Genomic DNA, 13,780 nt, shown 5'->3' on the forward strand with positions numbered 1-13,780 from the left:
TGGAACCTGAACATACTGAACACGGGCCCACACCAACCCCAGTGCACAGCACATAGGTCTTACAGCTGCCCTTGCACATTCCTACCTGCAAGACATCACCCAGCACTTCGCCCTTCTCCTGGGGTGGGTTCTCTTGCAGACGGGCCAAATGTTCTTCCAGCTGTGAAAGTTTTCCCTGAAGGATTTCATTCTTCTCTTCAAGGCATTTCTGGCAGTAAACAAGAGCTCCATGTGAAGAGAGGTGGCATAGGCACCTGATGACCCCACAAGCCCTTGCGAACATCAACAAAACAAAGGAGCCTACCACCTTGTAACCAAGATCTTCTTTTGCCCTCGCCTAGAAAAACCTCTCAGAAATCATGGACCTAGGACCATAAGGGACCTGACTTTCCAGCCCTACTTCCAGGGCTGAATTAAGTCACGTGACCTGCTGATTTCTTCTCCAAGGCCATAGAGCATACTTCAAATTTCCTTACTATATACCCTTCCTCAGAGAAATCTCGGTTTCCAGATTATCCTAACACCCACCCACCTTAAAAACATACCCTGTATCTCTGGGCATCAACAGCAGCAGCAGCAGCCACAGCACCGACCCCTCTCACTCCCCATTTCCCCTCGCTGCCTGCTAAGCACCTATAACAGGCCAGGCACTGTGTTGGGCACCTCCCTGAATTTCTAATCCACACAACAGATCTGAGAGGTAACTCACGGTCCCTCTTTTAGAGAGCAAGAATCTGAAGCTCAGATGTTAAGTGCCTTGCTCCAGAGCTATATGGTTAATAAGTGGCAGAGTGGAGTTCCTAATAATAGCAATAACAGCAACTAATTCACTGAGAGCTTACTTTGCACCACACCATGTGTTAAGTGCTTTCTATGTATTATTATCTTACAATGGTTGATGAGGCAGCTACTCGTTCTTTTTCCCATTTTCAGGAAAGGATGCTTAGAGAGAAGGAGATCAAGTAACTTGTCCAAGATCCACACCTTGTAAATAGCAGAGACAGGATTCAAAGGTGTATTGGACTGACAAGCCCACAACTTTTCCATTATAGCACACTATTAAACCTTGAACAGAAGCCAGCTTAATTCCCAAAGGCCCAAAAGAAGAGAGCGGCAAACAGAATTTAATTTTGAACATGTGATCAATATGGCAGCCCTAACACCCCAAAAACAGAGGGTTACCTTGTCTTGCAGGGCTGTGCTGAACTCCTTCTCAAGATGGGCCTGCTTCTCCACCCACTCCTGAGTGGCCCTGCTGTGCTCCTCCGTCAGGTCGTTGAGGGCACCCTGCAGCTGCTGTAGGTGACTGGCAAACTCGCGCAGCTGAGACAGACAGATGGAAAGCCCCACCACCCGGGGTCAAAACTGGCACCACCACTGCTGTTCGCTCTCTGAACTCCAGGAGCTGGATGCCTCTGATGGTCCTTCCCGCCCTCCTCATACCAATCACAAGGAATCACATCCCTAACTCAGGACCGCAGATCAAAATTTAAAGCCATAACCCAGTTCCTGGCAGCAGCCAATTATGGGACAAGGAAAGGGACAAAGTATGCAGGTCTCTGGAGAGACAAGAGCATAGGGCAAGTGCCAGGGCATCCTTCTCAACCTCTCTTGGGGAATTGTCCAGAAAAACTCAACCCTGAGGAGCCTCTAGGTGGGGGGCAAGACTACCACCCCCAACAGGCACCTTAAAGGAAAGGTCTCCATTCTCCTCAGAAAGCTGGTTAATTTTGCGATCCATCTGGCTCTTCTCTGTCTTCAGGTCCTGGCACTGCTTCAGCGTTTCATGAAGCCGCACGGTGAGGCTATGAGACAAGGGCGCGGCGATAAAAGAGTGTAGCCCCCCAGGGGTACAGAGCAGGGCAGGGAGCTGGGAAGGTAGGCAAAGAGAACTCTACCTCTCATTCTTGCCACGGAGCTCCTCGAGCTCCCTAGGCTCCAGCGGACTGGTCGCCTGCTTCTCATTCAGCAGAGCCAGGCGGTCAATGCGCTGCTGCATCACGGCTATCTGTGCATCTGGCCCAGGCAAGGGGAGAGGAGAGGAGAGTCAGTGCAGGTCTAAGGGAAGGAGGGAGAGAAAGGAGGGGGCGTCTAATCTATGGGAAAGGAGGATGGAGGCAAGGACGTAACCAACACCTAGGAGGTCAGCCTGACAGGCCCAGGGCCAGCAGAAGGGACAACACAAGGAGGCAGAGGGGCCATTCCTCAGACAAGCCCATGGGCTCCCTGGATGGAAACGCCAGATGTTGCCCACGTATACATATCTGTGACATGCCAGGCACCCACCCCTCTCAGTGAGGAGCTTGCGGTTTTCAGCCAGCTCTAGCTCCAGCTCATCTCTGTTATTTCTCTCATCTGCCAGCTGCTTCTTCAGCCGTCTCATCTGGAATTGTGGGGTCTGCAGGATGTCTCCCATGGGGGAGGCTGGAGAACCTGAGAGGAAGCTGAGGAAAGAGACGGCTCAGATGCCATGAGCCCGGGATATGAAGCCTGAAGTGACCAGCAATAGGCAGGGATGGGGGAGCAGCGTGCTGTGGATGTGAGCGCTGGCTGGGAGGCCCAATACGCAGGTTCTGTCTGCAGTGCTGACTCACACCCCATGATATGACCTTGAAAAAACCATTCTCCTTTCTCCAAGCCAAAAAAAGGGGGTAAGGGGAAGAGAGGGGAGATGCACTTTCCTTGTCTCTCCAGATCGACACCGAGAGAAGGGACTTTCATGTAATTAACAAAGGAAAAGATTCCATCAACAAGGAACAGCCTCTGAGGGAGCCCTTCTGCCCAAGGCAGATCCCAACCAACTCCCCCAATTAGGACTGCAGCAGGTGAGGCCCTCCCAGAGCTGCAGGACCCTGCAAGCACTCTCTGATGGCGTAAGGGGCTGCTCAACAGCCCAGTCTCTAGGATGGCGGGAGTTGAGGACTGGGTGTTGAGGCCCTGTCCCAGGAATGAGGCTCAGCACATACTTGTTCCCACTGGAAGAGGCAACCTTCTGTAGCTCCAGAAAGCGAACCTCCCTCCTGGCCTGGTGGCTGGGTGGGGAGAGCTCTTCAGAGATGGTGCTGGAAGGGACTGGAGCTGGAGGGAGAAGCAGACAAATTACAGGTCAGTAAGAGGGTAAATGGAATTGCATCTTTCAAGTGCAATTTGAAAACCTGCCTGCTAGGAGTGAATTCCCAGACACTTACATGTAAGCTACAGGGTGCAGCCACCAGGCAGAACCTAAGCAGGATCTCCTCTCAGCCCCAACGACCTCTTGGGTCACAACCACTGGCCCCCCTTTCTGAAATCATGCAGTGCCAACACATCCTTCTCAAAACCTTCTGTTTCCTTGGTTCCACGACCACTTTCACCTGACTTTCCCTCTGAACACCCGCTCTTAGTCTCCCTCATCTGCTCCTCACTCACGCTCTAAGCCCCCAGCGTTCAGATGTGGCCTCCTTGCTTTGCCCACAGTGCCGACAGTTCAATGGCCAGCCATACACTGATCTACAAACCCATAACCTGGCCCAGAGCCTTTCCTCTCACATTTCCAGCATCACCTGAAAGGCTCGTGAGGAGCCTGAATATGAGGAACATCAAATTTAGCAGCTGGATGAGAATTAGCCTAGACCCAAGGCTTACACCCCATCATGAGTAGACAGCCTTGTCATCAGGAGACAGGGACTTCCAGCAGACAGCTGGCAGATTCAGCACCTCTCTGTTCTAGCACTTACTCCTCGTCATACCTACTGGTTTATGTATCTGCCTTCCCACCTAGAACAAGAGCTTCACGTGGGGGCGGGGAGCCGCCTTTTAAGACTGTACTCCTAGCTTGTACACCTGGAGTAATAATTGTTTAAAAATTGAAGAACAAAAGGTGTGTGTGTGTGTGTGTGTGCGTGCGCGTGTGTGTGTATAGGGGAAGATCAAGGAGAACCTAACAGCAGATATGATCACTTCTTTAAAAAGTCCTGCCTGGTGGCCAGGAGGAGCTCTGTGGGAACTGGGATGATGGCAACAGGGTCTAGAAACCAACCTCCTCCATCACGGTTTTCCTGAGCACCATCTCTGTGTCTTATTTTAGGGCCAGAAACAAGCCCCGAATGCACGTCTCAGGGTCCTGGCAGTACCCAGCTCAGTCGGGAGGGGAACCTCAGAAGCACTTCCTATTTACCTTTTTGCAAGAAGTTCTTTAGGTCCTCATTCAGGTTTAGTCCGTCTTCATGGTCCAGCACAAACTTGAGAATGGCTGCCAACTCAGACTAAGCCATGGAGAGAAAGAGCAATATTTAGGTGTTAGGGAGACCCAAAGGGACAGAGGGCACCACCCTGATAGTGCCAGCCCCACGAGCCTGCGGGAGCCCACTCTTTCTCTAAGAGCGGGAAGCCCCATGGTCCAGCCAAGAATATTCTACTGGAGATGTGTTCGCCTCACTTGCTCCGGCCCCCACTCCTCGCCTAAAGATCACCTGGAGTCAGAGAGTTTCTAACTGACTTCACTCCTGACCACAAGAAGACAGCAGGCAAGGAAAGCAATGTGCTCAGAAAGCTTTAACTGAACTATGTCAGCCTCAGCTGACCCTCACTGTTCTCGGTCTGGGTAAGAATGCCCTTGGGGCTCAGCCAGAGCTTATCCATCAGCTTATTCACCAGCTCAGCTGTAAAATCTCCCCTTCTCTGTCAGAATTCCAAAGTTACAGAGTTGACTTAATTTCCCTGTCCAATTCTGCTGTAGTTCCTTATTCCTCTAGAACTTCTTTACCAGGTCTGTGAGCAGCATGGGGCACAGAAAAGGCTGAAGGGGGGAAGGAACCATCTGTTCCTTCCATGCCACTCCAACGCCAACCCCAAGATGAGCCGCGAGGACGAAATTGGATGATTCAACATTTCTACCACTATGTGAAGGGCCACAGCTCTCTGGGCACTGGCCCACCCGTCACCTACATTACCCACTCTGGCACCCCAGCTGCTTCTGCTCTGGGAAAGAAAGAACAGCTGCTAATGCAGGACGCAAGGCCAATACCAGAACTACATGGCGGGTAGTTCCAAGAAACCGGGTCAATTCCCTCTACAACGAAGCAGACACACCAACTCCCCCTCACCTGGGGACCGTACAGAGGAGGAGAGAGGAGGTAACCACTCTGAGCTAGACTGTCATGGTGGACAAAGACATTCTCTCACTAACCCCTCCTACTAGAGGAAAAGAGGAATAAATGGAGTGACAATGTGTGTAAAAAATATACACACACACACAGAGGAATACATACATGAAGAGAAAACAATTTCTACGTAGCATCCAAACAGTAGTTTCAGGTACAGTTAAATACGAAAAAAGCTTGTAAGTACATCCTTTAAAAGTTGGCAGTTATCGCTGGAAATGGGATTACTGGCAACTGTTATTCCTTCTTTGTGCTTTGCAGTATTTTCCAGACTTTCTACAATGAATGGCTGTGACTACAACATAATTTTTTTGAAAACATCATGTGCTGTTTAAAGAAAACAGGCGGGATGCGGTGAAATGCACACTAGACCCGCTAGGTGGAGTAGAGACACAAGGGCTTACCTGAATCTTATATTCAAACTGTTCCCAGTCCCTGGGACTTTTGGAGCTCATGGTGGACTGGTATAAGAGCAACATGGTTATCTAGAAGCCAAACAGGAGGCAGTTACTGAGTGGAGCCTGTCTCTCTTCTTACATCCCCACCCCCCCACCCCCGGGCTCTTTTAGCTCTTCCGGACACTCTCCAAAGCTCCTAGAATTCAGCAACCTCAGGCCAGGATTCCTGCACAGCTAAATACCTGGACTCCTGGAACCTTCTAGGCCAGCACCCTGATAGGAGAGGGAATTAAGTAGACTGAGATAAAAAAAAAAAAAATGACAACAGCCAGGTGAGGCCTGATTCCTGCCAGGTCTCCATTGAGGCCCATGGGAATGGCCTAGTACACCTCTGTCATGTGGACTGGTCTCCTAGAACCTCTGGGCCAAATTAGCCTCTGCCTCATCCAGGTGTCTGTTAAAACCTACCTCAAACCTCCACAAGCCCCCAGAATTAAAGCACCTACCACTTCCCCCTGGGTTAAAAGAAGGCCCTCAGGTCGCCCCAGTGCCACCCTCACACCCCCAGTCTGGTGTTCTATAGGTACCTTGGCCAGTTCCAGCTCCGACCCCTCTATCGCCTTCTGCACTGACACCAGGCATTCCGGGGAAGAGGGATGTTTTCGGTTTTCTGTAATGACAACAATGGAGAAAACAGGGTGAACTACCTGGGGGCCATCCCGAGACCCTTAGAACACCTCTGTCAGAGTAAATCACTGTCTCTGGTAGAGGACTCCTTACTCCCATGTCCTCTCTCCCCAACACATGCGTTTCTATATGAAGTGAGTTCTATTCTGGGTCAGTCCAAGGGCCATAGGGATAGTTCACGACAGAAGCAGGCTGGATTCACAGCAGCTCTGGGGCACGGCACTGCACTCACCTGTCCACGCATCAACTCCCCCTTGGCCCCACAGAGAAGCCCAAAGATTCCAGGTCACTCCAGACCCGCCTTCCAACCAAGGTCGCAGAAGAAGCCAGCAGCTGTGTCACACGAGGAGGACTGGGGACATCTGGTTCTTATGCTGCCAGAGGGTCTGGGCTCAATTACTAACACTTTGCTTATCTAAATCCATTTCACCTTTCTTTTCATTCTCTTGAGGTAGAGAGGGCAGGCAGCTCCAGTAACAAAGATGAAGACTCTGTGGCCAGAGCTGTACCCAGGAGGGACACTGATGAGCGCTGTGCCAAAGCTCCACACATGATTAACCTACCCATGACCTAGAGCAATTATCATCTCCATTTTACAGACGGGAAACCTACATCCAGAAAGGTCGCACAAGCAGTGAGCAGAAGGGCCAAGAGCTCAACTGAAATCTGCCTCAGCCCCAATACCTACCACCTAAGCAATTAATTCAAAGTTATCTAAGGAAATGTTTTTCTTGCAAGGGGAAAAGGGTAACACAGATGCCTCCTTCTCCGCCATCTCCTCACAGTGAAGGGAAATGAAAACCCAAGGTGGTAAGTCCCAGAAACCGACCCTCTGGCTGTATGTACCTGGATCTCTGAGATGGGCTCTGGGACTGAAGGGACACGCTTCTTAATCTCAGCTGGTGTGAGCGTCACCAGACCTAGGGAAACTGACCCAGTTGTATTCATCTCTGTGGTGCAGAATAGACAGCCCTGAACCTTTGTTCCTCCAGACACCTATTAATGGGTTCCTCTGGATTCCCAAATCCCAAGAGCTGAGGAAGCATGTCCTTCCCAACTACATAAGAAAGGTACTTAAAGGTACTTACTCTGCAGAAAATTGCACACAAAGTCCAGTCTCTCTGGCACCGGCTGCTGCAGGATTTGCTGCCCCTCTTCAGTGCCGTGGCTAGAAAAAGAACAAGTACTAGGACCAGAGCACTTAGCAACCCTCCTCTCCTTGCTACTGCATTACATACTACCTCCCCATTTCTTCAGCCCCGGCCTGCACTGCATTTGGGAGAACCAGGCCAGATGCTAGAGACAGGGGAGAAGATACCAAGACATCATTTATTCAGAAGAAACTGTGTGGCATGTGGGGAGTGGGGAGTTTAGGAAAGAGGTCCTTCCAGAAAAGACAGCACTCTGCCATTCCATTTGTGAACACAGCCACATACCATGCAACGAGGATACGTTCTGAGAAATGCACCCCTAGAAATGTGTTAATAGACAATTTCATTGTTGTGAGAACATCACAGGGTGCACTTACACAGGCCTAGATGGTACAGCCCACTGCTCCTAGGCTATAAGCCTGTAGAGCATGTCACTGTACAGAACAACACAAGATTAAATCGAACACAAGAGGAAACAATGCAGCCAAGAGGAACGACAAACACGGGGTATACGAGGATGCTGACAGTGTGACAGGCATGCTCTTCTACAGAAAACTATTTTTATAAGTAGAATGAGTACACTCATAATTAAACCAGTAACATAGTCATTTACTACCACGTAGTATGCACCGTACATAATTGTGTCCTGTACTGTCACACAACTGGCAGCACAGGTGTGTTAACACCGCCATCTCCACAAACAGGTGAGCAATGCATTGCACGTGACGTTAAGATGGCTATGACGTCACTGGACCAGTGATTTTCAACCATTTCCATCTTATGACACATAAACAAATTACTAAAATTCCACAGCATGATTCATTCACACTTGACAGCTAGTGTTGTGTTGGCTGTTGTCATTTCAGTTTTTGACAATCTATGGAAAAAGAGGTCAGTGCCCCTGACTAAGTATTCAGGTATGCACGTTTTAAAAATTCTTGCAACACGCCAGATGAAAACCGCTGCACAAGACGATAGGAACTTTTCAGCTCCATTGTAATTTTGTTGTAAACGCGGTCTGTCTTTGACTGAAACATCTTTCATGTAGCGCACGACTGTGTAAAAAAGCACTGTGGGAAGAGGGTCAAAAACTGATGGAGGCAACACGGACCAAGGGGAAGCTAAGTTCAATAGTCTGAAATAGCTCAAGTGTAAAAGTTAGGATGCCTGGGAAACACGGTGAGAGTGAGAGTGAGAGAGGATGATAGAAAGGAAAAAAACAGAACCAAGAACTGAAAGAACAAGGCTTTGAAGTGACAAAGCAAAGTTCGTTCAACACACTCCACTGATGGCTGAGGTAGCTAAAGCCTTCCAGAGGCCCCGCCAAAAGACAATCACTTTTGATCGGTGGCTGTCACCATGCTCATTTAACTGGAAGGGTAGGCCAAGTGCAAAGAGAGCAGTGAGAGCCAGGAGGCAGCAGGGGGAGCTCTCACACAGCCCAGGTCCCTGGCTCCTGGGGCTCTGTCTAACTGCAGTTTCATTTTCAGAGGTGAAGGATCTTCACTTCTCTATCTAGGCAACAGCTGGAGATATTGATTAAGGGGCCTCCTGATGTTCAGAATATGAACCTCCAGGTTTCAACTAACTTTCCGGAGGGCAGGACAGGCCTTAGAACCTTCCAGAGCCCAACATCCTGAAAAGCACAAGAAGTATCCAAGCAAGACTGTGAAACTAGCTTTCTCCGTCTCCCACAGGATTACAAAGATTTCTTCCAGTGACCCGCCCCCCCCCCCACAAAAAGCATTCTGGGTAGCTGATCTGTGATTAGGGACCCCTACAAAGTCTTTAGGACCTGCTATTCTCCTCACAGACTCCTGAAAGAGCCCTACTTCTCTACCCATCTACAATCTGCAATGTTGTGACTGTTTGCCCAACACAGAGCAACAATTTCCCCAGTGTATTCCATTAGCTAAAAATAAAGAGAATTCTTGGTTTAAATGTTTGAGATATGCTACGTAAACCAAACTAAACATTTTCTATATAATAGGATATAATATACATTATTTCCTAACCATATTTAATCAAAAAACCTTCTTTTACCCCACTGAGCCCCTGGGATAAGCTGCATGAAACATGCTTCAGAAAACGCTGGTTCTGAAGAAATCCAGCCCAAGACTAAGTGACTAAATTCAAGTCTCATCCCTGGCAGGAAGCCATCTAGAACCATTGCTGGTCACCCTTCCACCCTCCTTCTCAGGAATTCCTACAGCACTCACAGAGACAATGGCATCATTTACAACTGACCACTCTGACTGTGCAAGCTGAAAGCTAGGAATACAGCAGGTGCTCAGTCTATGGGTGGAGCACCCACAGACTGACAGATGAGGGGTGCTTTATACTGGGAGGAGCAGAAGTCAATGTCAGCAAAACAAACGTCAGGACTTTAGGTTTTCTGGCAAAATGCCTCCACTAAATCTTGCTATTCCAGCCTCAAGATATCGAGATGGGACAGCCTCTTTGCTTATATTCACACAAAGAACAAAAAGAGGAACTTGTCAAAGAGGTTGACTTCAATTATTTTCCCAGAGAAGAGGCCAAGTGGCCAAGGAATAACCCTTGTTCAATACTCATAGCTTCTCTGCCAGCAACACTGCCATCTTCTACTTCTTCCCCTGAGGACTAGGCATTTGATTTAGGCTAGCAACAGTAGCAGCATCAAAAATGCAACAGCCAGAACACATTCACCAAGAACGTCTTCCCAAAGGAGGTTTGGTCTGCAATGTCCTGGGCCTGAGATGGAGATTAGGGTTAACAGGCATTTCCACAGCCCCTCCCTCTGAATCAATCAATCCCTCTCTCCACCCTCTCTCCTCTCTCCTAGTCTAAAGCCAACTTACAAGACAACTTGATGGGCATCTTGAATTTCTGACCTCCCTAGGAAAATTCCCCACCAAGTTATAAACCTAAACAAAGGTATATATATCCTTACCCCTACACACATCTACTGCTCTTGTCATGAGGCCAAGGAAATCTACTTTCTCAAAAGTAAAAACTCCTTAATCTATTCTTAAGTAAAAAAAAAAAAAAAAAAAAAAAAGCATTCTGCACCCTACTGTATGTCACAACATGAGGCATACAAGGTCTGTCCAGGCTGTATCCAGCCATGTAATATGAAAAAGAGACATTCATTGAAGAAGATACAAGAAATATTGTACACAAGACAATGACATCTCAGTCCCCTTCAAAGTAGGCACCTTGGGACCTCACACAGTTCTCCCAGTTGCCATAAGCAGCCCTGTCATACTTTCCTGAATCTCACTGATGGTCTAAAATCTCTTCTTTTTCAAAGATGATCTTAGTTTAGTTTAGTTTAGTTTAGTGAAAAGCCAGAAGTCACAGGGTGCCAAATCTGGGCTATAGAGTGGGCTGAGTCACCTGGGTGATTTGATGTTTCGACAAAAACCTTTGCACAAGATGTGATACGTGTGTGGACGTGTTGTTGTGATGAAGCTGCCAATCACCAGTTACCCACGGCAGCAGCCTTCTGAATCATTCGGATAGTTTCCACAGAGAAATGTTCAAGTTTAACACAAGATCTGATGCAGATTCGTTGCTCTGTTTGCTTAGTTATTTTGACTGCGATGGCCACACAATACACATGCTCAACTCAACAGCATCTATTGCCCCCACTGACTAGTGCAGTGAAGTCATCATTGTTCATGCATGTACACTCCAGTCCACTCTCTTTGGCTGCAAGGTTACATCAGTGTCACACAAACCATTCTTGTTAACAATGGCTGGACTTCTTCAGGACAGATCTCGTATTATACCTGGCCACCAGTCTTTTAGTGAAGTTAAAATTAATCAGTGGGTCAGGTACTACAGCCATTGATGTTGGTTGCCTAGATCTATCATTTCATCAGGGTTTGCAAAATAATTATTTTCACTAAGAGTTGCAAAGTTGGTGACTTATCGGTGGTATATAACTCTACCTATAAAGTAGTCCTGCAAAAATACCAGAAAAAGGCAAAACAAGATACAAAACTTATGCTAATCAAACAGATCTAATTACCAGTTTACAAGCAATAATGGGAAGAAAATAAGTAAACAGCACCACAATGATGTAATTTAAAAAATCCAAATTTTATAATTCTATAGGATCTATAGGGAATTCCCTATAATTCTATAGGGAATTCTATAGGATCAAAATGGAGGGAGGCCACGTGGCAGCTGGGGTATGGAGTAGGAAGCAAAACTGGTGGGAGAAGATGCCCCCTGATGAAAGCTCTTGAATACCGTGGCTAAAGATTTTAGAGTGCAACCCCCTGGCAATGACCAGTCACTAAAGCTCATCAGCTGTGGAGGCTCACAATGGAAAGACTGGAGGAGGGTTCCTGAGATCACATGTATAGCAATGCCCTGAAATAAGGGCAGATTAGAGAAGAAAGCCATCACAAGGGCCTGGTGTCCAGAACGAACCACAGAAAGGGATGAGAAGTCTTCTAAAGGCTGCTAAAGGACAGACTGAGAAGATGATGACTGATTAGAAATCAGTGCCAAGGAGAGGGAAGAATTCAAGATGCTGTTTGGAAGGTCCTGCTCAGATAATTGGAAGAGCAAAGTGTTTGTACCAAAATAATAATGGCTTCTTTCAGGCACCCTAAGGCAGATGTTGGGTAGAGCCACAGAAACTTTTAAGAAATCCAAAAGACATCCCACTACCAATACACACCTCAAGATACATTAGAAAGAGTTAAGACAAACAAACAAACAAACAAACAAACACTAACAAATCCATTTATCCTGGGTCACTCAGCCCCACTAGTCTTTGCTGATGGAGAATATCAACTACATTTTCATTCACTATTTACTCACCCAGCAAACATTAATTAAAATCAATGTGCTCTCCTAATCTAGGTACGAAGGACACAAGATAAACCAGACTCAGTTCCTGCCTTTGAAAGCCTCAGTTCTATCTTCTTTCCCCATCAGTGAGCTGTTCTCTATGAATGGGTGGCAAAACTGCTTCAGAGTTGCTGAATCCCTAACACCAGTTCCTGCCTACCACACAAACACCCTCAACACTGGTTCATCCTTGGCCTGGGGGCTCGGTCTACCGTGCTTTCCTCTCCATCACTGTACCTCCGACTCCTTGTATTATGGCTGGCCTCTACTTTTATTCGTAGCACAAAGTGAGAGAAGGTCCGTTTTATCCTCCATAATCCCTAAAAGTTGATGCAGGAAAAAGGATAAACGATGTGACCTTAATAACTAAGTTATGGCTTGACCCATCTTTGCCTGGTGCCAGAAAGGTAAGATACTAGGAGGAGGCGCCACTTCATTTCTGCACTAACTCTGATGTTCAAGGGAAACCTGTGCTAAAGACACAGATTTAAAAAGAAAAGACCAGAATTATAATAGAAGGTGGCTACTGGACAACAAAGAACTTATCAATTGTTAATCAACCTCACAAAGCAAGTTAATGAGGCAAGTGAAAATCAACAGAAATGCTATCATTGCCTAGAAAAGGCCTATCTATGCTGCACTAACAAGTCAGAGATGAGATTTTTAAGTGCTCCTTATTTCCCTTAAGTGTAAGAGCTTCCCTTCTTCTCGGCCCTACAGGTTGCAAAGAGGGCTTTATGAGATAAGGATGAGTCACAAAAAGAGGGTTGTAAAAGACTCCTGTCAAGAGGACAGGGAGCCCCAGAGCAGGCTCTTGGAACACTGTGAGAGCACAGGGACTTGGAGGCTCTAATGTGCAAGACTGAGGAAGCCTTAGGGTAAGACAGGAGTGAAACCTCTCCCATGGAGAAACAGGGTGTCTTGCCTCTGGGCCCCACACTGGCTTATGCCATCCCAGTCCTGCCTGTGCTTTCTGGTCACCGTGGTCACCAAGACAAGGAAGCAAATGCAGCCCCCACTCCAGCATGCAGCTTCGCTTGAGGAGCTGGAGAGGGATGCAATGCATACTCACATGCTGTCAATGATCTTGATGAAGACGCTGCAGTCCTGGAGCTGCAGCAAGGCCTCCACAGGGTCAGCCACATGCAGACCATTCACCTGGGAGACAAAAGGAAGAACCCACTTAAACTGTTGTAAGGAAGGGCCAGAAGCACTGTGGTTCATTCCTTTCCCCAGATGATGGCAATTCTTTGCTCACCGTGAGTGCCTACAGCTGTCAACTACAGGAATAAAGGAACCAATGATTCTAGGGTTTTTAATTTCAGCAAAAGAATACTGCTGCACTGACTCAACCAGTGACAGCCACCTACAGCTGCCATCAAAAGAATAACTCCTTTGGCCTCAACTAAATAAGGGCATAAATTCTCCTAGGATATTCTAGCACTAGGGGTATACTTTAAATACAGTTAGGCATAAAATGGTTCTGGGAGGATACACAAACTGGTACCACCATTGCCTCTAGAGAGAAGAATTTGATGGCTGGGAGTCAGAGGTG

The 13,780-nt window shown here is 47.6% G+C and overlaps 1 protein-coding gene across 4 annotated transcripts in view; it reads right to left on the bottom strand.

Annotated features, from left to right (window-relative positions):
• The window catches only part of NUMA1 (nuclear mitotic apparatus protein 1), a 75,596-nt gene that overhangs the window by 13,293 nt on the left and 48,523 nt on the right, over positions 1–13,780 (bottom strand). For all 4 annotated transcript variants that reach the window (XM_045818342.1, XM_045818343.1, XM_045818344.1 and 1 more), the window contains exons 3-13: positions 13,298–13,383; positions 7,315–7,394; positions 6,127–6,209; positions 5,546–5,626; positions 4,157–4,244; positions 2,967–3,078; positions 2,287–2,444; positions 1,899–2,016; positions 1,688–1,805; positions 1,183–1,323; positions 86–208 (exon numbers count right to left, since the gene is read on the bottom strand). In XM_045818342.1, coding sequence (XP_045674298.1) covers positions 86–208; positions 1,183–1,323; positions 1,688–1,805; positions 1,899–2,016; positions 2,287–2,444; positions 2,967–3,078; positions 4,157–4,244; positions 5,546–5,626; positions 6,127–6,209; positions 7,315–7,394; positions 13,298–13,383 — 1,188 coding nt within the window. The remainder of the gene's footprint in view (positions 1–85; positions 209–1,182; positions 1,324–1,687; positions 1,806–1,898; positions 2,017–2,286; positions 2,445–2,966; positions 3,079–4,156; positions 4,245–5,545; positions 5,627–6,126; positions 6,210–7,314; positions 7,395–13,297; positions 13,384–13,780) is intronic.

This window comes from Phyllostomus hastatus, unplaced genomic scaffold (genome assembly GCF_019186645.2).
Source record: "Phyllostomus hastatus isolate PE091 unplaced genomic scaffold, TTU_PhHast_1.1 phas_scaffold_317, whole genome shotgun sequence".
NCBI classification, from domain to species: Eukaryota; Metazoa; Chordata; class Mammalia; order Chiroptera; family Phyllostomidae; genus Phyllostomus; species Phyllostomus hastatus.